The sequence below is a fragment of the Panthera tigris genome, chromosome C2, assembly GCF_018350195.1.
Source record: "Panthera tigris isolate Pti1 chromosome C2, P.tigris_Pti1_mat1.1, whole genome shotgun sequence".
Lineage (NCBI taxonomy): Eukaryota > Metazoa > Chordata > Mammalia > Carnivora > Felidae > Panthera > Panthera tigris.
The window spans coordinates 2,710,070-2,737,462 of NC_056668.1; the positions used below are offsets into that span (position 1 = coordinate 2,710,070).

Sequence of the window (27,393 nt, forward strand, 5' to 3'; positions counted from 1 at the left end):
CCTGACCTGAACTGAAGTTGGATGCTTAACCAGCTGAGCCATCCAGGTGCCCCAAGTTTGTCTGTCTTTCTTTTTTTTTTCTTTTCTTTTCTTTTCTTTTCTCTTTTCCTCTTTCTTTCTTTCTTTCTTTCTTTCTTTCTTTCTTTCTTTCTTTCTCTTTTTCAGACAATCATGTCATCTACAAACAGGGACAGTTCTGTTTCTTCCTTCTGCTCTATGTACTTTTTGTTTCTCTTGTGTTATTACACTGTAGGGAACTTCTGACACTATGTTGAATAAGAGAGACAAGAGTGGACAATCTTGCCTCGTTCCTGATCTTGGGGGGAAAGCAGTCTTTCACCATTAACTATGATTTTTAAAAAATAGAGCTTTTTTTTGAAGTTTTTATTTCAATTCCAGTTAACATGCAGTGTAGTATTAGTTCTAGGTGTACAATATAGTGATTCGACACCTCCATACATCGCCTGGTGCTCATCACAAGTGCCCTCCTTGATCCCCATCAGCTGTGTCACCCCCCCCCCCCACCTCCCCTCTGGTGACCATCAGTTTGTTCTCTGTAGTTAAGAGTCTGTTTCTTGGTTCGCCTCTTTTTCTTTTCCTTTGCTCATTCGTTTCTTAAATTCCACATATAAGTGAGATCATATGGTATTTGTCTTTCTCTGACTTCTTTTGCCTAACGTCCTATATACTCTCTAGCTTCATCTATGTCACTGCAAATGGCAAGATTTCACTCTTTTCTTATGGCTGAGCAATATTCCAGTGTTCACAGCAAAACTGGAAAATAGGGAGATATTCCCATGTACCGCCTGCCCCCATTCATTTGTAGCCTTCCCCGTCATAAACGTTAAGTATGATTTTAGCTGTGGTGTTTGGTAGATGCTTTTTATCAAGTTGAAATTCCCTTCTATTCCTAGTTTGCTGAGAATTTTTATCACGTGTGCGTGCTGGATTTTGTTCAATTTTTACAACATTTCCATCACATATCTGTTTGTAGTTAGTCCTTGCTCCAGCCCTAGGCAACCACTGATCTGCTTTCTGTCTCTATAGATTTGGCTTTTCTGAATATTTTATAGGAATGAAATCATACAATATGTAGTCTTGTATGTCTGGTGTAATGCTTTGGAAGTTCGTTTATGTTAGCACGTGTCAATTGTCCTTTTTATTGTACCATATTTTATCTGTTCACCAGTCGGTAGACATTTAGTTGTTTCCAGTTTGTGACTCTTGTGAGTAATACCGCTGTGAACATTCACGTACAAGTGTTTGTGTGGACGTATACTTTAGTCTTTTTTGGGCAGGTACCTAGGAGCAAAGTTGCGGGTCGTGTGGTAAGTATATGGTCAACTTGGTGAGGAGCTGCCGAACTGTTTATCAAAGTGAGTGTGCCATTCTGCATTCCACCCAGCGATGTGTGAAGGTCCTACTTTTTCTGTATTCTTGTCAACACTTGGTGTTGTTGGTCCTTTGAATTACAGTCATGTTGGTGAGCGTGTAATGGTGACTCATTGTGGTTTTAATTTGCATTATCCTCATGTTGAGCGTCTTTTCATGTGTTTATTATTCATTTATATATTTTTTTGGTTAAATACCTATTCACATCTTCTATTTAAATTGTTTTATTTGTCATTGAAACATATTTGACCTACAATGTTACATGAGTTTCAGGTATACAATCTTTTGACTATTTTTAATCGGATTGTTTATTTTGTGTTGCAAGAGTTCTTTATATTTTCTACTCATAAGTCTTTTTTTTTCCTGTACAATTTAGAAATAATTTCTTTTAGTCTATGGCTTGCGTTTTTACTTTCTTAATGGTGTCTTTTGAAGAGTAAAAGTTTTAAATTTTGATGAAGTTAAATTTGCTATTTTTTAATGGATTATGACTTTGTTGTCATATCTAAGAAATATTTGCCTAACCCAAGGCCACAGAGGTTTTCTTCTAGAAATTTTACATTTAGGTCTGTGATTCATTTTGAGTTACTGTTATTTTTATTTCTTTGCATATGACCATCTCTCTAGTTGTTTTTGTGATCATTTGTCAAAGAGACTACTTTTTCCATTGAATTGCCTTGACACTTCAGTTAAAATCAGTTGCCATAAATGTTAATGTTTCATTGATCTGTATGTCTGTACTTATGCCAGTACCACACTGGTTTGATTTCTGTAGCTTTCTAGTAAGTTTTTGTGTTTTGTTTTTGAAATCAGGCAGTGTTATTTCCTCCTTAACATTGTTTTTCTTTTTATAAGTTTTTTTTTTTTTGCATTTCCATACGCATTGCAGAATCAGATTATGATTTTGTACAAACAAACCTGCTGAAATTTTGATAGGAATTGCATTGACTCTGTAGGTCAGTTTGGGTAGATTACCATTTTACCAGTATTGACTTTTCCAGCTCATGAACATGGTATATCTTTGCATTGATTTAGATCTTCTATATTTTTTCTCAGTAATGCTTTACAGTTTTTACAGTTTTGTACAGGTCTTGAACTGCATTTTTTTTCTTTTTTCTGTTTCCCACTCTTCTCATTTTCTTTTTTGAATTTGTCATTTTGAAATTGGCCTTGAGGTGGGGTAGAGTAGCTTGAGCTGGCTGAACATCTTTTTTTTTTATTTAAGTTTTTATTTATTTTTGAGAGAGAGAGAGAGAGAGAGAGAGAGCATGCACAAGTGAGAGAGTGCACAAGTAGGGGAGGGACACAGAGAGAAAGGGACAGAGGATCTGAAGCAAGCTCTGCACAGACAGCAGAGAGCCCGATGTGGGTGAACCATGAGATCTGACCTGGACTGAAGGCAGATGCTTAACTGACTGAGCTACCCAGGCACCTCTTGAATTGCTTTTCTTAAGTTTATTCCTAAGTATTTTTTTTTTTTTTATTTATGATGTTACTGTGAATGGAATTGCTTTCATTGAGTTTCTTTTGATACAGTACTGTATGTGTGGCCCTGTGTTGGGGCATGTCTGCATGCAGCCACCAAATGTGACCGTAGTGAAGACCATCCTGTCCGGTCGTTCTCAGCAGCTACTGAGCGATCTTATTGAAGAACTGTCATAACCAGACTAATTGGGACGCAGACTGCTTCAACTGTGAGAGAGGCAAGAGTTGCTAAAGCATATGCCTGACGTAGGTTTGCACGCATTCCCACTACTTGAGTGGGTTCAGCTATAGACACCTGAAGAATGAGTCTAGGAGTCCAGACTCCTGTTAGGGTACAGCGAGCATTTGTAATCACCTAAGGCAACGTTAGCATGTGTCACAGGTTCAGTGACCATCCTTCTCCTAAAATGAGTGCGAATATATGTGCTGATGTATATGAAACTCTGCATACTAAATACATCATCCCTAGTAGATGTGAATGGCCACCCTAGGCCAAATTATGAAGTCAACAAAGTTTGATTTGTGGCCCATTTCTTCCTTTTCTTTCCCCTTGATTTGTCCTGCATTCACCTCTCCAAAAGAAACCCCTAAAACATCTAAAATACTTTAACTTTGAGGGTTGTTGTTCTAATCATGCTTTGGTATAGATGTATTCAACCAGGTTTCTGTATTTCTTAAGTTGATCTCTTACCAAGTAAGGAAATGCTCTCACCTTTTGGGGGAACTGCAGGTAACACCAATAGTGCAACCAGCGGTGGTGGTTGGGAGGGTCAGGAAGCCCTTTCCTGCCCAAGAGCTACCTGAAGTGAACCTTTAGGACTGTTTGCGTGGTCAGAGGGACTATCAGGACGATAGTTCATTGCTAAGCGGCCCGGCCGAAACTTGCCAGCTCTGTTCTTCGGAAGCCGCCGGTGGCCTCCGTCTCGGTGTCCCACTGGTGCTCATCTTGCTATGCACGGCTTGCCTGGGAGGCCCTCCTTTGCACTTCTCCCTGCCTCTGTCACATCTGTCCCAGCTGGGCTTGGCTGTGCCAGGTGGTGTGTTCCCAGTGGGGTGAGCCATCTGGAGGTGACTGGCTCTTCTACTACAAATGTTGCTCTGCGGACTGCTGTGTTCGTGGTTACTTCATTGAGGTGTCCCAGGCGCCATTGATTCTGGGTGTGGCCACTGGGGGCCTGAGGCTCCTTAGGTTTCATTTTACTTGAAGTTGAGTCTTGGCAGTATTTATGTTTTTTTTTTTTTAATTTAAATGTTCATTTATTTATTTTTTTGAGAGAGAGAGTGGGAGTGGGAGATGGGCAGAGAGAGAGGGAGACACGGAATCCAAAGCAGGCTCCAGGCTCTGAGCTGTCAGCACAGAGCCTGACGCGGGGCTCAAACCCACGAACCGTGAGATCATGACCTGAGCGGAAGTCGGACACTTAACCGACTGAGCCACCCAGGCGCCCCTTGGCGGTATTTATAAACTCTAATACAGCAGTATGTTCTTTTTCCAGAGTGTTATTTTTCAATTTTTCCTCTAAAGTTAAAAAAAATATGGGTTGTAGCTAAGGACCAGTTTTCATTTGCCAACTGTTTCCTAAAACTCCGTATGCATTGTTCTCAACCTTTGAATGAGAAACACAATAGAGATATCTCAAGGGTGAGTGGTATTTATTTTGCTGATTTTGCTTTGATTTTAGGAGAAACTCGCTCTCCGACAGCAGCTGCATGAAGCAAAGCAGCAACTCCTACAACAGGCAGAGTATTGTACAGAGATGGGGGCGGCAGCCTGCACGCTTTTGTGGGGTGTCTCCAGCAGCGAGGACGTCGTCAAGGCCATCCTGGGAGGAGTAAGCATGGCCCCTCGGCTCCCTACGTATCGTGGATCTGGGTTTATGGGATACCGAGGGTACAGTGTGCCTGCTGAGGCACCTATGGGTGACATCCACGTCTTTTGTTCACGCATCAGGCGTCGGCACACCCGCTGTGCAGAGTCCAGCATAAGCTGCTCTAGGCGGTGTGTCAGGTCAGTGGGATAAGGTCCCTCATCTCCCACAGTCTGTATAGTGCTCGCGGAGACAGTGCCACTCCAGTATTGTTACTTGGCATCTATACGCGTTTGACAAGGTTTTTATTTTTTTATTTTTGTCTCAATGTTTGTTTATTTTTGAGAGAGAGAGAGTGTGTGAGCAGTGGAGGGGCAGAGAGAGACACACACAGAATCCAAAGCAGGCTCCAGGCTCCGAGCCGTCAGCACGGGGCCTGACACGAGGCTTGAACTCATGAACTGTGAGATCACGACCTGAGTCGAAGTCGGACATTTAACCGACCGAGCCACCCAGGTGCCTTGCCTTTAACAAAGTTTAAAGTGCTTTTATATACGTTACGCCGTGGGTAACATAAGAATTAATTTGTTGAAAGTGGTATGTTTTTTTAACATACCTATGTTAATAGTACACACACACACACACACACACACACACACACATCCCCCGAGAGACTTCCCAGAGGAAAAGAGATTTGAAGTGGGCTTTGATTAACTTGCATAGGTGGCAGTGGCAGAAAATGGGGAGGGTATCTCAGGAGGAGAGAGAAATAGCCTAATCAGAAGCCTGGGGTGAGAAGTCTGAGATTTGTTTTAGGGCCTGTGTGTGGGTCAGTTGACACACAGTGGAGGGGCAGCGTGGTAAAGTCGTGGTGAGATGATGCCCCAGAAGTAGGGTGAGATTTTGGAAGCCCTCAAATGCCAGGTCATAGATTTTATCTGGTGGGTGGTAAGACTGGATTCCCTGAGGGTTTTGAGTAAAAGAGTGGTGGGGCAGGAGACTCTGGGAAGACTATCCTGACCGTGAGCGAGGGTAGATGGGAGGCGGGCTGTGGGCGTGGAGGTGGGCCAGGAATACCAGCCCAGAGGGCCCTGTGGTGGCTTGGGCAGCACCTGGTATGGGGAAGGGGCCAGGGTTGGCGGGGGGGGGGGGGGGGGGGGGGGGGGAGAAGGGGGGGGGGGGTTCGGTGCCTGAGGCAGGCGTGGTGCCAGAGGACCAGAGGGACCAAGGAGGCTGTGGCTGCCCTCGAGGAGAGTGGTGTGGTCGTGAACGGAAGTACAAGTCAGGGATGTCTGGTGGGAGACCTGCAATGAATTACTTATGACTTAGAGAAGTAAACACGTGTGACTTTAGGTGGAGAGGTTGGTTGTATTTTCACATTTATTTATTTATTTATTTATTTAAAAAAATTTTTTTTTCAACGTTTTTTATTTATTTTTGGGACAGAGAGAGACAGAGCATGAACGGGGGAGGGGCAGAGAGAGAGGGAGACACAGAATCAGAAACAGGCTCCAGGCCCCGACGCGGGGCTCAAACTCACGGACCGCGAGATCGTGACCTGGCTGAAGTCGGACGCTTAACCGACTGCGCCACCCAGGCGCCCCTGTATTTTCACATTTATTGAGGTGTAGCTTACGTACCATATAATTCACCCATTTGTGAGTGTACAATTCAGTGGTTTTAGCTCATTTCCAGAGTTGTGTGATCATCAGCACAGCCCAGTCTGAGAACACTTGTATCAGTCCACGAAGCAGCCTCGCGCCATCTGCAAGCACGTTGGCTTCTCAGCTATTCCTTAGAGCCCCAGCCCCCCCCCCCCCAGGAAATGCTTCAGAGGTTCTGCAAACTGGGAGATACTTTTGCCAAGTAACGCAGATTCATTAAACTGCCAGACAAGCCTGCTCACTGCCTTCATCTCTTGACAAGTTGAAGTTTCTGTTGCGATTGTATTTGAAAATCCATTCTCCAAAGGTTGCAGCCTATGGTTTCATGCCTAGAACAAACACTGTATTTTTCTAGCTCTTCCTGGTGCGTGCTGGGTGAGCCCACTCTGATGCTTCCACTGCTGCACAAATTTGAGCTCTTCCCTCACATGGATTTTGTTTTACTTTCTGTCTGCGAGGGTAATTTTTCTACAGTTTTCCAAACGTCCTGTTTCTGGTCTTTTCAGTGGGAACTTGTCATGAAGGAGCAGACTTCTAACCACTGCTTCCGATAATTAAAACAAGCTTTTCTTCTGCGCCCTTGCACTCTTGTGTTTTGTACTGGCATTGGTGCAAAAGTGTGATACTTTTCATTTCCAAACTTTCAGGATAAAGCTTTGAAGTTTTTCAGCATCACTGGTCAAACAATGGAGAGTTTTGTGAAGTCACTGGACGGGGATGTCAAGGAGCTCGATTCTGATGAAAATCAGTTTGTGTTTGCTTTGGCTGGGATCGTAACAAGTAAGTAATTCTTTTTAGATGCAGTGAACTGTCAGAGGTGTGCCTGGAGTGGTGATTACAGCCAGGGGTGTGTGTGCAGGAGCATCTCCAGGAACTTTCTAGATGCCCTGTGGTCCTGACCCTGGAGGGTCTGATTCAGTGGGGCCGGGCCAGTACCAGTACCCAGGTGATTCTGATAAGCACCCACCGGTGAGGAAGGTGACGGATCCAGGAAACAAGATGAGTCTGTGTGTTCCGTTCAGTTCTGCGCATGGAAAGAAGTCAAAACAAAACTTTTAAGTTTAGCTACTTGTTATTTGGAGATCTGGTGATTTTGCTAATGTCCAGCTAAAGTAGAAGCCTTAAGCTAAGCGTAAGTGAGGCTCTTGCTGTTGTTTTGGTACGAAACCTAAGTTGTTTCCCAAAGATTATAGTTATTCTTATGATACAAATACATGATAAAACTATAAGGGATAAAGCCAAATGACTAAATAATGTAATAAGTCATATCTCAGTACAGCGGGAAGTGATATATACTGGTGAGTGTCACAGTTCTGAAGTCAGTGAAAGAGATGTGTTGCCATGACTGTTTTGTTCTTTACAATCTTCTCTGTTACGTTGCTCTGTCCTCTCTGCTGTATCCTATGCCACTCTTAGGGTAATTCTCTGCTATTAAAGAGAGAGGAAGTCTTATTTTCCTCATGGCATCATCCTTCATCTACTGAAGTCCTAAGGAGGCAGATCCCGTGTAGACATGCTCTTCGTGATTCCTGCCAAATCGGTGATACTTCTTTGAGGTGGATATTGAGACTCGGGTGGTGTCTGGGGTGGTCCTGACCCAGCCCAGCCCTTCTCCAGGACGGCACTGCGTGCTTCCAACATCGCACCTTGGGGTGGAGGGGGCTTGCGTTGCTCTTTTAAAGTTGTTTTAAAGTCTCTTTTTAAACCAAAGGCGTTTGCCGACTTGATTGGGTTCTCTGCTGTTTTCAGGGGACCCAAAGGTCTGTGATGAATATGATTTGTCATTCTGTTGGGTTGTGAATCTGAACCGCCTGAATTACTGCTTAGTGTGTGGGGTGGGGCAGTTGGCCAGCAGGTAAAGCAGCCTGTTGCTCAACTTGGCTTTGTTTTTTCTTGCCTGGAGTTGCTTACCTGGGAACTCACAAAGAGAAAGCGTGCCTTCTACTTCGCTTACACGTTGGTCGAAAGCTTCAAAGATAGTAATAAAAGATAAATCAGTTCAAAATGGGCAAAAGTCTTGAATAAACATTTCTCCAAAGTAAACATACAAATGGCCAATAAACACATGAAGGGATGTTCAACATCATTAGCCATCAGGGAAGTGCAAATCAAAACCACAATGAGAGGGGCACCTGGGTGGCTCAGTCGGTTAAGCTTCCAACACTTGATTTTAGCTCAGGTCACAAACTCTCGGTTCATGGGTTCAAGCCCCACGTCAGGCTCTGTGCTGACAGCATGGAGCCTGCTTAGGATTCTCTCTCTCCTCTCTGCCCCTCCTCTGCTCTCTCTCTCAAAATAAATAAACTTTTAAATGTTTATATATATTGGGACGCCTGGGTGGTTCAGTCGGTTGAGCATCCGACTTCAGCTCAGGTCATGACTTATGGTTTGTGAGTTCGAGCCCCATGTCGGGCTCTGTGATGACAGCTCAGAGCCTGGAGCCTGTTTCAGATTCTGTGTCTCCCTCTCTCTCTGCCCCTCCCCCACTTGTGCTCTGTCTCTCTCTGTCTCTAAAAAATAAAATAATGTAAAAAAAAAACTTTAAAATATATATATTTAAAGATTATTTTTTATTATTAAAATTATATGATTATTATGGTAACAGAAATATCTATAAATATCTAAAAAATGTTGTTAATGTTTATTTATTTTGAGTAAGAGAGAGAGAGAGAGAGAGAGAGACGGAGTGTGAGCTGGGGAGGGGCACAGAGAGAGGGAGACACAATCTGAAGCAGGCTCCAGGCTCTGAGCTGCCAGCACAGAGCCCCACACGGGGCCTGAACTCACAAAGTGTGAGATCGTGACCTGAGCCGAAGTCGGACGCTTACCCGACTGAGCCACCTATCCGCCTGCCCTGCCCCTCTACAAATAATTTTAAAGGAAAATAAACTGAGAAAAAAATGGGTACATTTTAGCAGTTTTCTGCAAAAACTACAATAGAGCAACCCTTTGTGGTGTAGTCTTAGAGCTGACTCCCGAGCGTTCCCGGACAGATGGACTAATCCTGGAGCTATTTGTAGGCATTTACTCACGTTTATTTACCTTGTAGTTTGCTCTGTAGTTACTGGTAAGTCAGTGAAGTACAGGCTCGGCGTTTGCTCTCACGATATCGGACACGTGGTCTGGGACTTTATTTACCAGTGAATTTGCTGTGTTTCGTTGGGTGCTGTTGCCCACCGAGGTGTGTTTTCTGCTCTGTAGCTTTTTCTTCACTGGTACCTTAGCGATGTCCTGTTCTCCATCGCTTGTACCAAAGCACCTGAAACTTCAGGTCTTCAAACAAGGACAGTCGCTTCTCTTGCTTCGGGCCTGGAGGGTGAGGTGCCACTCTGCGCTGTGCGGGGCCTCAGCTGAGGCGGCTCCGCTTGCCTCCGGAGGCTGGGACAGCTGGGGGCTCACCCGGTGTCTTTCTCTTTCTCTCTGCAGGTGGTCCCAGGGCTTCCCTGTGTGCTCTCTGGTCTCTGCATCCCATCTTGGGCAGACTTTTCCGGACTCTGAAGTAACAGCGATTTTGATGCTTTTTTTTTTATCTTTCTGTTGCAGATGTTGCTGCCATAGCATGTGGTCGAGAATTCTTGGTTAATTCAAGTCGGGTGCTGTTGGACACCTTTCTGCAGCTTCTGGGAGACTTGAAGCCAGGACAGTGCACGAAACTCAAAGTGTATGGTGGATGATGTTAAAAAGCTCATGTTTATTTACCTGTTAGTTAGAATTTGCCGATGGGGCTTCTTTTTCAAGCAAACACAGTTACTTTGGCAATAATTCTAAAAAAATAGAAGAAACACGTCGCCCGGAGAATTAAGGGATGCACTCTTTGTTCAGTACTATTTTAGAAAAATAATAAACAAAAGGAGTGTTCTCGTTCTCACCTTAGAGCAATCGGTGAGTCCCAAATGCTATCATGTGACACTTTAAGGTCATCTTAATTACCTCAAAGTGAACTTAAATAGGAGATTGTTACAGCAGTGTCCTACCTCCAGGTGCCAAAATCTGCCTTTGTTTTCTACTGGGTAATAAACTTCGTGGCTCAAACAGCACCTGCTTCACAGTCCTGCGGGTCAGGAGTCCGAGAGAGCTCACCTGGGCTCTCTGAGCGGGGCCTCACATGGCCAAAGCCGAGGTGTTGTCCAGGCCGGGCTCTTTTCCGGAGGCTCCAGAGGGCCCACCTGGGGCACGTTCAGGATGCTGGCGAATCCAGCTCCCTGCACTTATAGGACTCAGGTCCTCGTTTCCTCACTGACTGGCCTGTGGGGCTGTCTCAGCTTCCTGGGCTGACGGAGTTTCTGATCCTGTGAGGCACCCGTCTTCAGGGTCCAGTGGCTCACTGAGTCCTTAACCTGGAAGCTCTCAGACTTCCTCTTCCGCTGCCAGCCAGAGAAGATGCTGTACGTGGATGGGCTCGGGGGTGTAGCTTAGGCATAACTGGATAAACTCCCTTTTGATAAGCCAGAGGCACCCGATTAGTAACCTCAGGTAGGTGTGCCGAGACTCTCCGCCGTGTAACTGAACGTGACCGGGGTGTTATGTGTTCAGCCTGGGGGTCAGGGCAGGAGGTCTTGGGCCATTTTAGGATTCTGCCTCCTACACTGTTCATTCTGAGCGGTGGCTTTCCTCCTTGGAACATTTCGTTGTCTCTGTCATCTTGGCGTGGTGTCTCTTGGTTATCTTTTCCCATGTGAGTTGGGATTTTTCCTGTTTTTTTGTGTGCTGAGTAATTTTGGGTTGTACTGTGGATATTTGAATATTGTATTTTGAGACCCTTGGTCTTTTTTAAACTGTGGAAAACGTGGATGCTTTTGTTGGAGCAGACAGCCTGGTTGGGTCCAAGGGACAGGTTCTCACCTGCCTCCTCTGTATTGTGTTTTCAGCGCCCTTTGCAGTTTCAGAAGGCCTTCGCAGGACAGCTGGGTCTGCCCCTCCCGTGTACCACCCGCGTCAGCCTAAAACCCTGGGGATCGCTGGCAATTTAGTTCTCAGGCTGGGGTATGCTCTTTCTGATTAGATTCACACATGCCTAGCTTGGCGTGAGGCCGGGGCTTACGAACCACCTTGCGGGGTCGCTCGCCTGAGCTCTTGAACTCTCCGCGGTGTGCTTGGTACTTGTTGGGTACCCAGGGCTCCCCTTCCAGCCCTTCGCCTGGAGTGCCGGCGTTCCGCGTGCCCCGCTGCGTCCTGTGCTTCTGCAGCTGTGCCCGGCAGCAGGGGTTCCGAGGGTCACGGTTCCTTCCGGCGGTGAGGAAGATTTCCTGCCCACACAGTGGGAGTTATTTGGGGGCCCCGCTGCCGGCAGAGCCCCTTCCTACTGCTCGAGCCCGACAAGAGGTCTTCCGGTGCGCGTTCTTACGCGAGTCACTGCCACGCCTGGGCTTGGGGGCCGAGTGGTGAACTCGCTGCGTGTTTGGTGGTTCTTCTAACTCTGGACTTGTGCCCGGTCTGTCTGCTGCTGTTTCCTTTTCAGGGGCTTCACATCGCTGCTCCGTGTATTCTGTTCAGAATTCATAGCTGCATTCAGTGGAACCAAGAGGGTGGGGCATGTTCACCCCCATCTTATCTGGAACCAGATTCTTGAGTCTGCTCCAGTATTTTATACTAACAAATACATGTCCGCGAGTGATACATATAACACAACATAACATATAACTTGTATAGTTTTGTGTATATTTTTGCGAGTTGTCTGTGCCCGTAGTTAATTCCTTTGAAATATCTTGCACCAAAAAGATGTAACATTTGGATTATCTTATCCCAGATTGATGGACATTAGGTTATTTTCAGGTTTTACTCTGCAAATGTAATAGTGTAGTGAACATCTTTGGCAAATATCTCCTTGCTAACCTGTGTGAGGCTTTCTTTCTCTAGGAGTTTTCCCAAAAATGCAAAGTTTGAGAAGTAAGACATGCACATTTTTAGTTTGATAAGACGCTGCCAGATGGGTCACCAAAGTACACACTTCCACCCACAGGGCATCAGAGTTCTGTGTCTCCCACACCTTCCTCAGCACTTCACTGTTTATTATTTTCTAATAATGGATATTTGTATTATCTACATCCGTCTGCCTGTCTTTAGGTGTATATTACTGGTAAGGTTGAAACTCTTTTCACTTTTTCGTAACATTGTTTTTCCTGGGAATTACCTGTTCATGTCTCTTGCCTGTTTTCTGTTGGGTTGTATTTTTCATAATGACTTGCTGTTTTTTTGTGTTCTGGATACTACACCATTGTCTCTCGTGCCTCTGTGGTCTGTACAAGGTCAGTGTTTGGGGGCCAGTTAGCCCCCTCCTGCACTTCCGAGGCAAGGCTTTGTACAGGGTCTGTGTGTCTTCTAGTCTCTCTGGTTCCAGTACGTGAAGCTCTGGGCCTTTGCATGTTAGGCAGCCCCTGTCCTGCACTGGGAGATGGGCAGACTTGTGTTCAGAGACGTTTGCTTGACTGCTTGGCAGTTTTTCACCTGACAGAGAGCAAAGCCTGGAGCAAAAGTGGATAGACTGTTCGCCTCAGACCTGCTTGGGATCTCAGCCTGCACCAGCCTCTTGTGGGTCTCCTCACGTTATCATTTTTGGCTGTCTTCTGATTTGCGTGCCATTTGTTCATGCTTTTCTTCACTGCTAACTCGTGACCTTGAGTCCTCTGGAACCAGGACCTTTTTTGTACTGTAAGTAAACTTTTCTTTTTGGCCTCTCCTTGTCTTGACTGTAACTTGCCTCTATCCTGGAAAGTTTGCTTTCCTTTCTGCTTCTGTGGCTAAAGGCTACTCATTTTCAGCAGCTTGGGTGCCTTAGACCCAGAGAAGGGGATTTTTTTTAAAAGATTTAAATCTTTTAGAGCAGTTTTAGTTTCACAGCAAAATTTACTGGAAAATACAGAGATTTTCCATATACTGTGTCCCAACACATACATAGCCTTTTCCACTATCAGTATCATTCACGAGAATGTTTTGTTTTTGTTTTTGTTTTTGTTTTGTTTTTTTTTTTTGCCAGCAATGAACCTGCACTGACACAACATAGTCACCCAAAGACCATAATTTACCTAAGTTTACTCTTAGTGTTGCACATTCCGTGGATTGGGGCTAATGTATTATGGCATATGTTCATTAACAGTATACAGAGTATTTTCACTGCCTTAGAAATCTTCTGTGTTCTACCTGTTCATTTCTTACCTGCCCCAGCCCCTGACAGTTCTTGATCTATGTATTGTCTCCATGGTTTTGCCTTTTCCACAGTGTCATACAGTTGAAAGCCTTCTCAGACTGGCTTCTTTTACTTAGTAATAATCTTTTAAGGTTCTTTCATATCTTTTCATGGCTTTGAGTTTTTTGAGAGTTCTTTGTATATTTTGGATAATATTCTTCTATCAGCTGTGTCATTTGCAAGTATTTTCTCTCAGTCTGTGGCTTGTCTTCTTAATCTCTTGACATGGTCTTTCACAGAGCAGAAGCTCTTAATTTTAATGCAGTCTAGCTCATCAAGTATTTGTTTTACTGGACCTCTGGTGTTGTGTCTACATAAGGCATCACCATGTATGGGTCATAGGTGTTCTCCTGTGTTACACCCTGGGAGCCGTATAGTATTTTATTTTACAATTAGGCCTGTGATTCACTTTGAGGTAATTTTTGGGAAGGGTGTAATGTCCATGTCTAGATTTATTTTTTTGCGTGTGGATGTCCACTTGTTCTAGTACCACTTGTTGAAGAGACTGTCTTTGCTCCATTGTGTTGCCTTTGCTCCTTTGTTGAAGATCAGTTAACTATGTTTGTGTGGATCTATTACTGAGCTCTTTATTCTGTTCCATTGATCTATTTGTCTGTTCTTTTTCCAGTATCACGTCATCTTGATCACTGTAGCTTTGTAGTGAGTCCTGAAGTCAGGTGATGTTAGTCCTACCACTTTGTTGTTATTCAGTATTATGTAGGCTATTCTGGGTCTTTTGCCACTCTATATAAACTTAGAGTCAGTTTAGTGATACCCACAAAACAACCTGCTGGAATTTTGATTGGGATTGTGGTGAATCTAAAGATCAAGTTGGGAAGAACTGACATCTTCACATTGAATCTTCCTATCCATGAACATGGAATATCTCTGTCTATATGTCTTCCTTCCTTCCTTCTTCTCCTTCTCTCTCTTTTCTTTCTTTCCTCCATTTATTTAGTTCTTTGATTTAATTCATCAGAGTTTTGTCATTTTCTACATATGTATCTTGTATATATCTTGTTAGATATATACCTGAGTAATTTGTAGGGGGTGCTAAATGTGAATGATATTGCATTTTTTATTTCAAATTCTACTTGTACATTGTTGGTATATAGGAAAGCAGCTGACTTTTGTATGTCAACCTGGTATCCAAAACCTTGCTATAATCTTATTAGTTCTGGGAGGCTTTTTTGGTTGATTCTTCCAGATTTTCTACATAGATGATTATGTTACCTGTGAACAAAGACAGTTTTATTTCTTTCTTCCCAATCTGTATATCTTTTACTATATTTTCTTAACTTCCTGCATTAATAGGGACTTGCAGCATGATGTTGAAAAAGAGTGGTGAGAGGGGACATCCTGACCTTGTACCTGATCTTAGTGGAAAACATTTGAGTTTCTTACCATTAAGTATGTTAGCTATAGGTTTTTTGTAAATACTGTTTATCAAGTTTGTCAAATAAACTATTCCTAGTTTACCGAGAGACTTTTTTCATGGATGGATGTTGGATTTTGTCAAATGCTTGTTCTGCATCTATTGGTATGATTTTGTGATTTTTTTTTTTTTTTAGTCTCTTGATATGATGGGTTATAGTAATTGATTTTTGAATATTGAACCAGCCTTGGATACCTAGGTTAAATCTCACTTGGTCGTGGTGTAAATTCTATTTATACTTTTTTTTATTTCAGTTTGCTAATATTTTGTTGAGGGTTTTTCCATCTATGTTCATGAGAGGTATTGGTCTGTAGTTTTCTTACAATGTCTTTGTCTGGTTTTGGTGTTTGGGTAATGCTGTTCTCAAAGAATGAGTTAGGAAATATTCTCTCTGCTTCTCTCCTCTGAAAGAGATTGTAGAGAATTGGTATAATTTCTTAAACATTTGGTAGAATTGACCAGTGAACCCATCTGGGCCTGGTGCTTTCTGTTTTGGAAAGTTATTATTTTCTCAATTTCTTAATAGATAAGGGCCTATACAGATCATCTGTTTCTTCTTGTATGAGTTTTGGCAGATTGTGTCTTGTAAGGAATTGATTCATATTATCTAGGTTATCAAATTTGTGGGCATAGAGTTGTTCATAGTATTAGGTTATTATCCTTTCAATTTCCATGGGATCTGTAGTAATGTTTCTTTTTATTTCTGATATTAGTAATATGTATTCTCTGTCAATTTTATTGTTCTTTTCAAAGAAACAGTTTTGGTTTTATTGATTTTTCTCTGCTGGTTTCCTATATTAAGTTTCATTGATAATCTTTTTCTTTTTTAATCTTTATTTTTTGTTTTTTGAAACAGAGAGAGAGAGCGAGAGCATGGGGGGAGAGGGGCAGAGAGAGAGGGAGACACAGAATCGGAAGCAGGCTCCAGGCTCTGAGCTGCCAGCACAGAGCCCAACGCGGGGCCCAAACCCACAAACTGTGAGATCATGACCTGAGCCGAAGTCGGACGCTTAACTGACTGAGTCACCCAGATGCCCCTTTAATGTTTATTTTTGAGAGAGAGAGACAGAGAGAAAGCATGAGCAGGGGAGGGGCAGAGAGATAGAGACACACAGAATCTGAAGCAGGCTCCACGCTCTGAGCAGTCAGCACTGAGCCCGAGGCAGGGCTCAAACCCACAGAGCATGAAATCATGAAGTCTAGCTGAAGTCAGACGCTTAGCCGACTGAGCCACCCAGGTGCCCCAAAATATTTTTAAATTTTTCTTGAGACTTCTTTAATTCGTGTTATTTAGAAGTGTGTTCTTTAATCTCCAAGTATTTAGGGATTTTCCAGTTATTTTTCTGTTACTAATTTCTAGTTGCATTCCATTGTGGTTGCAGTGATGTCAAAGTCTCCAGCTGTAAGGTGGATTCATCTTTTTCTCTTTGTAGTTCTATCATCTTTTGCCTCACTTAGTTTGACACTCTGTTGTTAGGTGCATATATGTTAACAATTGTTATGTCTCTTTGGAGAATTGACCCCTTTATTGTTATGTAATACCCTTCTTTTTTTTAAGTTTATTTATTTAGTTTTGAGAGGCAGGGCATAAGCAGGGGAGGGGCAGAGAGAGAGGGGGAGAACGAGAATCTCAAACAGGCTCCACACTGTCAGTGCAGAACCTGATGCGGGGCTCAATCTTACGAACTTTGAGGTCATGGCTTGAGCTGAAATCCAGAGTTGGACGCTCAATTGACCGAGCCACCCAGGTGCCCCTGTGCAATACCCTTTTTTATCACTGATAATTTTCCTTGCTTTGAAGTCTGCTTTTTCTGAAATTAATTGAGCTGCTCCTGCTTTCTTTTGATTAGTGTTAACATGGTATATTTTCCTCCATCCATTTATTTTTAATCTATATTTATTTTTATATTTAAAGTAGATTTCTTGTAGACTACCGATGGTGGAGCTGTGTCTTTTGATCCACTCTGACGAACTCTGTCTTTCTGTTGGTGCACTTGGACCCCGGACATTCACAGAGGTAACGGGTGGAGTTGGGTGACTGCCTGCCATCCTTGTTTCTCTGTCGCCCTTGGTCTTTGTCCTGTTTTTGTCCTCCACTCTCTTTCTGCCTTTCATGGTTTTAACTGAGCAGGTGATATGGTTCCATTTCCTCTCCTTTCTTAGCATCTCAGGTTACTTCTCTTTTACCTTTTTCGGCGGTCGCCCTGCAGCTTGCGATACATTTACAGGTAATCCTGATCCCCTTTCGGATAACGCTGCCTGCTCCCAGGTACAGGGGCCCCTTATGGTAACACGACCATCCCGCTCCTCCCTCCCGTGCCTCGCACAGTGCCGTGGTTCATTTCACATACTCATCAGTCATGATCACGACTACCCTCCTTGCTGTTACTTTGAACGAACTGCTGTTAGATCAAGTAAGGAAAAGAGAAATACAACTTGTAACTTTTCCTTCAGTGACTTATGTTCCTTTAAGGAGATTTTAACATTTCTTGCAAGGCAGGTCTACTGGCAACAAATTATAATTTTTGTTTGTCTAAGAAAGTCTTTGTTTCTGTTTCATTTTCTAAGGATACTTTCACTGGATGCAGAATTCTGGGTTTTTTTTTTTGTTGTTGTTTTGTTTTGTTTTTTCCCTTCTCAACCCTTTAAAAATTTCACTGTCCTCTCTCTGTGCTTGTGTGGCTTCTGTAGAGAAGCTGATGGGATCTCATCTCTGGTCCTGTAGGTGAGGTGTTCTTTTCTCTGGCTCCTTTCAGGACTTTTTCTTCCTCTTTGATTCTCTGCAGTTTGGCAGTGCTGTGCCCAGGGGCACATGATTTTTGCACTTACCCTGCTTGGTGTCCTCGGAGCCTCCCAGATCTGGGGTCTGGTGTCTGATGTCAGGGTAGGGAATTCTCAGCCATCGTTGTTTCAAGCATGTTTCTGTAGCTTTCTCTCTCTCTTCTCCTCCCGGATTCCCGCCGCCCGGAGGTTACACCTCCCTTATCGTCCCACAGTCCTTGGGTGTTCTGTTTGGGTTTTGTCTTTGTTCCCTTTGCTTTTCAGTTCTGCAGCTTTCTGTGGCTGCGTCGTCCAGCTCAGAGATGCTTTTGCCAGCCATGTCCAGCCCACTAGGAAGCCCATGAAAGGCATCCTCTATTTCTGCCACAGTGGTTTTGTGTCTAGAATTTCTTTCTGGTTCTTCCTCAGGATTTCCATCTCTCTGCTTACGTTTGCCCGTCTGCTCTTGCGTGCGGTCTGCTTTATCCATCAGAGCCCTTAGCGTATTCGTCATGGTTGTTCTGAATTCCTGGTCTGACGACTCAGGCATCTCGGCCGTGTCTGGCTGTGTTGCTTGCTTTGTCTGCAAATGGGTTTGTTGTTTTTTGTTTGTTTTTTTTTTTTGCCTTTTGCCTTATGATTTTTTTTCTCGATAACCATCCAGGTGACCTGGGTAGAAGGAAGTGCTGTAAACAGCCTTTTAGTAACATGGTGGTGAGATGTCACGGGGAGGACACATTCTGTAGTCCCGTGACCCGGGCTCAGTCTTCCAGTGAGCCTGGGCCTCTGGACTGTGAACTTCACGAGTGTTTCTCAGCTTTTTCCTCCCCTGCCCTCCCCCCACCCCCCTGCCTGCCCTTCCCTTCGGTCTTGAATGTCTCGATCGTGTTTGTGGTGATGCTTTCAATGCTCTGATGTCAAGGCTGCTTGCCTTTCCCGGTTCCAGAGATGCTGCTGCTCTACACCGTGAATAACCCAGTCTTGCCGCCACGCATTTCAGCCTCTGACATGGCAGAGCCCACTGCGGCGCTCAGGTACATATCCTCTCTGCTCCTGCTCCCTCCTCATTGCCCCTTAAGCTCCTGCTCCTTCTGACTGTCACCCTCCCTGGCCAGCTTGCCTTCTGTCGCACTCGCCGGGATCCCGTTGTGGAACACACCGGGTTTCTACTTGCCTGTTGGCAGTCACAGGCCCCCCCACCCCACCCCCCCTTTTCCTGATGCTCCAGCCTCGGACCGGCCATGGGCCTTCTCCTTTCCTACGCCAGGGCTGCTCAGTGATGCTTGACCAGAAGGTTCCCAGTGCAGCCATGCCATCTCACCCTTTCCTGGTCTGAAGCCCCTGCCGGGCCCCTGTCTGTGTCCTCCCCAGTCTCCGCTTTGGTCTTCAGAGTGGCCAGGTCAGACTTCAGACTCTTTGTGACCTTGACCACTTCACCGTTCCTCGGTCCCTTGCAGATGTGTTCCCACAAGTGGCTTTCCTTCCTGCTACCCAGGGAGCATTGGGGGATGGGCGTGACCTTACTTATGGCGGCTGCCTCATTTATGCCCACCCACTCTCTTTCTTCTCTGTGTGTCAGAGGAACCTGAGGCCTTCTGGGATTTTGGGTGACTGGTCCTTCTGCCTCTGGTTTTGATTAGCTGCCCTCTGGGATTTTGCTCAGTTGGTCGTCATCTCTTGCTTCGGCATTTTCAAATCCTCCCTCTCTACTGGCCCTTATCAGCCTTTTAGCTCCCATTTGTGCTGTGACAACCTTCATCCAGGCCCATTTGTCAGCTCTGCTGGAGTTTGGGTGGCCTTGGGTTTACCTGACATAACATGAAGGGTGGTGTCTCATGGTGCCTCGTTCCTTTTGCTTCCTCTTGAAGTCCCTGTGGGCCCCGTGGGCCACTGGCCTTGTAATAGACTTGATCCTACTGTGGGACCCAGTAGGTCTCTTGGGTGGCACACACCCACAGGGTGACAAGTGAGACATTCTTGTGACTTGGCCTTGGTGAGTTCTTTCAGCGTCCTGTCCTCCCAGCTTGTGTAATTTCTCACTTGTCCTGGCTTATCTGCTTGTTTTGGGGGAAGACCCTTTTTTAACTCCAAATCTAGAAACTTCCTATATCTGGTAGCCAGACGCACCGGCGGCTGCTGGGCCTCTCGAGGTGCTTTGTTCTGTTCCAGCAGGATGGCCGGACTGCCGTTTGCTATAGTGGTGTATCTCGTGAGCCTTGGCATCTGGGCCTCCGAGGGGATCGCCTTCCTGCTGCCCCAGCCAGGACCGCCTTCCCTGTGGGTATTTGTCACGTCCTCACACAGCAGCCTCTCAGCCTCTCAGCCCAGGCCGGCCCTCCACCAGGCTCCGTCAGCCAAGGCGGGGGAGGTCAGCGCTACCAGCCGCCGGCAAGCCGCAGGGGCTCCCGTCCACCTCTTCTCCGGCACTTCCGTTATCACCTGGCAGTCCGTGCGGGCCGGGTCAGCAGCCCCCGTCGCCACCGGCACCAGCTCTCGTCCTCCGCCTCCAGCTTCAGGTCACGCAGGCGGGCGCGCGGCACCTGGCGCACCCTGCCGTGTCCGGCTTGTACCCGGACCTTGGGGCCGCACAGGCCAACGTGCACCGCGCTGGCACTCAGCCTGCTGTGGTGGACGCTGAGCCTCTCCTGGTTGGGTCTTGTCCCTCCCCACTGCTTGTAGCGTGACACGGGTGTTGTCGTTCTTGACACTCGAGAGCTGGACCAACAAAATCTTTGTTTCACGTGGGGGGGTCTGGATTCCAGGAATCAGAGTAACTTGGGCCTTTCTAAGTACCTTCTATTTCTTTTGTACTTAACTTTCTCAGTAACTGATTGTCCTTGCCTTGCATCGTGGTTTTACCAATCCTATCAAACAGACCATGCGAGGCCTTTTAGCATCTTGTCGTAGCTGCTACTTAGGGCCACTGAACGGGTTTGCTGGAGGCCCCGGGTTCACGGTGGCTCCCCAGCTGGCGGGGAGGGCCCGGGGAACATACAGTGTTTACGGGAAGGCTGGAGAGCACAGAAGCTCCGCAAAGGCGTTTTTCGCCCAGGCACATGGAGGGATGATTACAGAAGCACCTTTGCAGTAGGGGATGTATTTGGCCCTGCTACTTGAAGTTGTTTGTTGGTCCACTTGACGGCTTCGCGGATATCATCAGTAGGGTTTAGTCAGTGAGAAGTCTTGTACCTGCAGTCTCCCAGGTGCAGAGATTTCCTCTGGTGCAGAACCAGCTTGTGAGTTCTGCAGAAAACCAGTTCATACTTTATGGCCAAACTAGCATTATTATGTTTTGGAACGGATGCAGTCTTGCGTGGTCATAGCTACATTTGCAGAGCTGAGCCTCCTTGAGTGATGATTCCCCATCCTAAGGACCATTGGGCTGAGTTTTCCCTTGGAATCCCAGTTTCCAAAGAGGAGAGAACTTGGAAGGTGAGAACCCAGACTGTACTTTATAAAGATGGTTCTAGAAGCATTTCCCCCAAATGTCATAGTGGCCGTGTTTTAGGACTACGCTTAGGACTCTAAGCTTGGAGAGGGAACTCTGCAGGCACCACAGTGCACTCAGTGGATGCATTGCTCATCTCTCCTCCCTTTGCTGGAAACTTCTGGGTGCCACAGACCGTGCTTCAGCTCTGTATTCCCAAGGCCTGATACACAGAAGGTACTCAGTAAATGATGCTAAATGAGCAAAGGAGGCAGACATTCACTCTCTAGGGTCTGGTTATACCTGTTTGTTGTTAAAGTCGTACAGAGTGTAACCAGCATTTGGGTGAGCTGAAACCTTCACATAAGGAACAGCTTAATTCCAGTTGAAAAGAAATCTTCAAACGTGATTGCGTTTTCTTAATTGTTACTAAACTTTATTAATCCTAAGTAGTAGGAAAGCTATTGTTATTATTTTGTTTAGTGTTTATTTTTATTTTTGAGACAGAGACAGAACATGAGCAGGGGAGGGACAGAGAGGGAGACACAGAATCCGAAGCAGTGTCCAGGCTCTGAGCCGTCAGCACAGAGCCCGACGTGGGGCTCGAACCCACAAATCGAGAGATCATGACCTGAGCCGAAGTCGAGACGCTCAACCGACTGAGTCACCCAGGTGCCCTGGGAAGTTATTATTAGGGACATTACAGCGTATTTCTAGGATGGTGGTTAATGGTTAAATATTTTGAAGAGGGACATACATTGGAGGACAAAATCTTAGGTTATGTTCAAATTCCTTAGAGTTGGCAGCATTTCCAGATATTAACAAAGGTCAACAAAGCTTCTAAAATGTTTCTAACATTTGGGGCCTGGGAACTACTATATTTTATTTTTCAGGCGGTAGAGCTTGCAGCCACAAAATGTTTAACACTCAGTGAATTAGTCAAATGCTAAGTTTTCAATTGGTAGGTGGTAGTTTGAATATAACCTTGATTTTTCTTAAAGGCATTTTAAGGGTTTCAGCCTACCCAGTTTGATCATTCTATGTACACTTTTTAAAAAAAACAAAAAATCTATATTTGGCATTTTCATTAAGAAAAAGCAAATAATGTAATACACATATGGGCAAAAGAGATCATCAGGCAGTTCACAAAGGAAACACTGGCAAGCTTCATAAATATGGAAAAAGATTCTTGGCTTCAATCATAATGCAAATTATTACCATTATGAGATAACTTCATTCTATCTCATTGAAAAAAATCAGTGTCTGACAGTTAAGAGCTGTGGAGAGATGCGAGGCCTGAGAATGCTTACACCTGTCCGCTGCTGGTGGGAGGGAGACGAAGGCAGGTGGGCAGCATCTGTTGAGGTTAATATGCTTATGCCTGGAACAGGTAATCCCCTTTTGCGCACATACTCCAGAAAAAGTTTTAGCTGTAAACACTAGGACACTAGTGCAGAAATGTCATGGCATCTGCATTTGTAATAGCACGTACTAGGAATGATCTAAACCTTTGTCAGCTACAGAATAGGTAGAGTGTGATTAATTCACGTGAAAATACTATTCAAGTCAATGTGGACAAACATCTCACTGTGGTGTGGAATATTACGGCACGGTATGCTGCCACCGATACAGACACGGAAGATGGGATTGTCGGGCTCTGCGCGTGTGCTGTGAAAATGTCTAAAAGTGCGTGGCTGTGTCGTGGGACAAATGGAGGTAAGGTATGCATTTAGACAGAGTTCACAAAGGGGATTTGACTGTGGTGATAAGATTTTTTTTTCTTAACCAGGGAGGTGGGTATTGTATCGTTCTTTCTATCTTTACCGGGCCTTTAATGCTACACAGTAGGTAAAAATTAATCTGTAGACATTTGGTTAGGGTTACATACGCTGATTTGTAGGTTCTAACTTGATAAGGGGGCGCAGAATCTAAAAAAGCAGATTATGTATTTAATTACTGTACTTATTGGAAGAAAGAAACAACCAAACAATCCTAAAATGTGTATGGAACCACAAAAGACCCTGACTAGCCACAGTGACCTCAAAGAAGGAAAGCAAAGCTGGAGGCATCGCATTTCCAGATTTCAAGTTATATTACAAAGCTGTAGTTATCAACACAATATGGTACTGGCACAAACATAGACACATAGATCAATGGAACAGAAATGAACCCACAACTATATGGTCAATTAATCTTTGACAGAGCAGGAAAGAATATCCAACGGAAAAAAAAGACAGTCTCTTCAGTAAATGGTGTTGGGAAAACTAGACAGCGACATGCAAAAGAATGAAACTGGACCACTTTCTTACACCAGACACAAAATAAATTAAAAATGGATGAAAGACCTAAATGTGAGACAGGAAACCATCAAAATCCCAGAGGAGAATGCAGTCAGTGAGGTCTTTGACATCAGTGGTAGCAACTACTTTCTAGATATTTCACCAGAGGCAAGGGAAACAAAAGCAAAAGTAAACTATTGGGACTTTGTCAAGATGAAAATCTTCTGCACAGCAAAGGAAACCAACAAAACTGAAAGGCAACCTGCTGAATGGGAGAAGATATTTGCAAATGACCTGTCTGATAAAGGGTTAGTATCCAAAATATAAAAAGAACTAATAGAACTTACCACCCAAAAAACAATCCAAGTAAAAAATGGGCAGAAGACACGAACAGGTGTTTCTCCAAAGAAGACATCCAGATGGCCAACAGACGCATGGATAGATGCTCAGCGTCACTCATCATCAGGGAGATGGAATCCAAAACCGCAGTGAGCTACCACCTTACACCTGTCAGAATGGCGAAAATCAACAGCACAAGAAACAAGTATTGTCAAGGATGTGGGGAAAAGGGAAGCCTTGTGTTGCGCACTGTTGGTGGAAATGCAAACTGGTGTAGCCACTCTGGAAAACAGTATGGGGTTCCCTGAAAAAGTTAAAAATAGAACTACCCTATGATCCAGCAATTGTATTACTGGGTATTTACCCAAAGGATACAAAAATGCTGATTCAAAGGGGTACATGCATCTCAACGTCTATAGCAGCATTATTTACAATAGCCAGGCTAGGAAAGCAGCCCAAATGTCCATTGATGAATGAATAAAAATGTGTGTGTGTGTGTGATGGAATATTATTCAGCCTTAAAAAAGTGAAATCTTGCCATTTGCAACAACATGGTTGGATCTAGAAAGTATTATGCTAAGTGAAATAAGTCAGAGAAAGACAAATACCATACCTCACTTATAGGTATGGAATTTAAGCAACAAAACCAGCACAGGGGAAAAGAAGAGAGGCAAAGAAAGAAACAGCCTCTTAATTGTAGACAGCACACTGCTGGTCACCAGAGGGGAGGTGGGGATGGGTGAGATAGGTGATGGGGCTTAAGGGGGGCACTTGTGATGAGCACCAGGCGATGTATGGAGGTGTCGAATCACTATATTGTACGCTTGAAACTAATACTACGCTGCATGTTAACTGGGATTTAAGTAAAAGCTTAAAAAATATTTACTAGGACAGGTACTTGCTCCTACAGTTGGCCCATGGCAAATGCTCAGTGAGATTTCAAAAAATATGTATATGTTGGTGGGCCTCAAACTGCCAGTTTCTGTGCATTGTTTCGTCTGAAGTATGGTGGTGAGGCTCTGCCGTTTGCCTCTCTCGGTTAATATGTGCGGTCTCATAAGCATTTTATTGCTCATCGTTCCCTAGCTTTACTTGACGGTGCTAATTTGGCTACTTTTGGTTTTAGTCCAGATGACCAGTCGGGGCTTTTGTTTCCTGAGGCTATGCCTTTTTGTTTATTTTTGTTGTTGGCTTGTTTTGAAGTGTTGGGTGTCTCTGGTCTTTGTTACTTCCAGTTGTCATTTCTTTTAAGATGAGTAAGGTAATCCAGGAGTGTCACCTTTACTTGTAATGACTCAGCCTGTCCGTCAGACTGTCAGGAGGGCTTCCTGACTTCTTATCAGGCCGATCTATGCAGCCCGGCCTGGGGAAGCTAGGCGGAAAGAGTGGGTTTGCCAGTGTCTCTCTCGTACGTAGCCTGGGTTTCAGTCCTCTCTCTGTCGATATCAGATGTGTCTGCAGTTCCCAGCCTTTGGAGCCTTCGCATCTGTTTGTAACGAATCTTCTGCTTAGCTTTGTGGAAGGAAGCAGAATCCGCCTACCTTTTTTGTCACTGGAGGGAAGTCGGACTCCCGGTACTACAGCAGTTTGGGAGATGACATTTACTTTTAATACCTCAGTGCCAGAAGAGTCGATGGTGCAGTTTCTCTTGACTTTGCAGTTGGAAACTTGATACATTATTTACAAAATATTTGTGGTTAGAATAGAAATCTTGGAACAGAAGGTTTTCTGAGTTTGTTGTTTGCTGAGTCCTGTGTGACCTTGGAGAAGTCTCCGGTCTTCTGTGAGATACAGCCTGGCAATGACATGAGATCACTGCGATTACTTTGTTCCCATCTTAGCTGCCTCTGGATGGCTGATTTTGACCAAATACGAATTTTAAAGGTATTTATCAATTTTGTGAGTCGTTTTTGCCACCTTAAATGGCAGTCAATGGAGCGTTTCAACTGGCTGTGTTTCCTGGGTTTGCCCTGTATTCCAGCTGTCACTCACATGCCGATTGTGCCTTTTAAGGTTTAAAGATTAGCTAGCTTAAAAAAAATAAAAAAGATTAGCTAGCTTATTTTCATTCTCTAAGGCAGGGGTCACAAACTTTATCTGTAAAGGGCCAGAGAGAAAATACTTTAGGCTTTGTGGGCCACATGGCCTCTGTAGCAGTGACTCGGCCGTGCTGTTGTAGCATATGGAAACGCGGGGACGGTACGTGTAATTTCGAGGAATTCCGACTACCTGTGTTGGTGATCTGAGAAAAGAACTTCTCTCTTCTTAGATTCCTGGGTTGGAGGCCTCAGAAAGTTCTAGTTAAAGTGCTGAATTTTCCTCATGAATACCGACATTTGAACAGCTCTTAGTAACTCATTAAATAGATTACTAATGAATAGGTTTTGGATACGCGCAAACGTTCGCGGGAAACCTTGAAAGGATTTGCAAGTTTGGCTCCTTTTGTGGCCCGTGAGAAGGCAGAGGATCATCATCTGAGAACTGAACATCACTGCCCTGGAGGGCGCTAGTCTAGCGTTGTCTTCTTGAACTTGGTAGCATTACTTTGACTTTGCAAACACCCATGGGAATATGGGGAGAGAACGCCTTGTCTCTGCGTGCTTGGCCCTGCTGGGGCTCTCAGTCGCTGGGGGTTGGTGCCCTTTCCGTATTCAAACTGAGTGCTTACAGGCCCTGCAGCAGGCTGTGTGGCTGCAAAAATGAATAAGCCACGGAGCTTAGAAACCAACTATTTTAACAGAAAACCGTAGTAAACATTTCTGTGGCGTGCATGTGAGCGTGTACCACAGTTGATTTAATTAGTCCCTTGTTAATGGACTGAATCGCTATTGATTTTCTTTTGCTTCAGGCTCCAATGTGTCTTGGCATGGCACTGTTACTGATCCCTTCTTTATTTAAAATGTTGACGTATTGCTTATTACGGAGTTTTTGCAGTGGTTTTGATTTTTTAAAAGTTTGCCGTACAGTACGTTAAAAAAAAAAATCTTGTTTGCTGACCGTTTTGGTACCCCTTGCATTTGCACCAAAGAAATGCCTTCTCTCTGCACCCTAGTGGACCCTGCCGGGTAAATCTTCCAGCGTCCCCTGGACTTTGCAGGTTGTCTTTGTGGACTCTGGGTTCTGTTATCTCTTCCTGAAGGGAAAGAGTTTGTCCTAGCAGGCGGTTAGCTTTACCTGACTCTTAAACTCCGGCTCCCCTGAGGTGATCAACACACTCGGGGCCCTGTCCTTGGTTTTCCAGCCCCTACTGCTCACGGGGCCTCTTCGGGGCTGCCTTGTGGAGGCCCCGAGGCCGGGGCCACGGAGGTTTTGCCCTGCACTGTAGTGCTCCCGGGCGGCGTCCCGGGCCGAGTCCCCGCCTGCCTATGCTCCCTCCTCCCCGCCTGTGCTCTGCTTGCCGTAGCTCCTTTAACTCCTCCTCTCTCTCTGTGTGGGGCCTCTCCTTACCAGCCTTGCCGCTGCCTCAGTTTCCCTTGAGTTTCACCATTTGATTGTTACCCTTTCACTTTTTGTAAGTTCTAGGTCCTCCTTTGAATGGGCTGGCCACTTGTAATACTCCATAGCTCCTTTATCTCGTTTCTTAAATTTATTTTTGTATTTTTCTTAATATTTATTTTTATT

At 44.8% G+C, this 27,393-nt stretch overlaps 1 protein-coding gene across 4 annotated transcripts in view; it reads left to right on the forward strand.

Annotated features, from left to right (window-relative positions):
• The window catches only part of LOC102967336 (heat shock transcription factor 2 binding protein), a 92,944-nt gene that overhangs the window by 22,225 nt on the left and 43,326 nt on the right, over nucleotides 1-27,393 (forward strand). For all 4 annotated transcript variants that reach the window (XM_042998859.1, XM_042998860.1, XM_042998861.1 and 1 more), the window contains exons 5-7: nucleotides 4,560-4,709; nucleotides 6,997-7,129; nucleotides 9,893-10,010. In XM_042998859.1, the coding sequence (XP_042854793.1) occupies nucleotides 4,560-4,709; nucleotides 6,997-7,129; nucleotides 9,893-10,010 (401 nt within the window). The remainder of the gene's footprint in view (nucleotides 1-4,559; nucleotides 4,710-6,996; nucleotides 7,130-9,892; nucleotides 10,011-27,393) is intronic.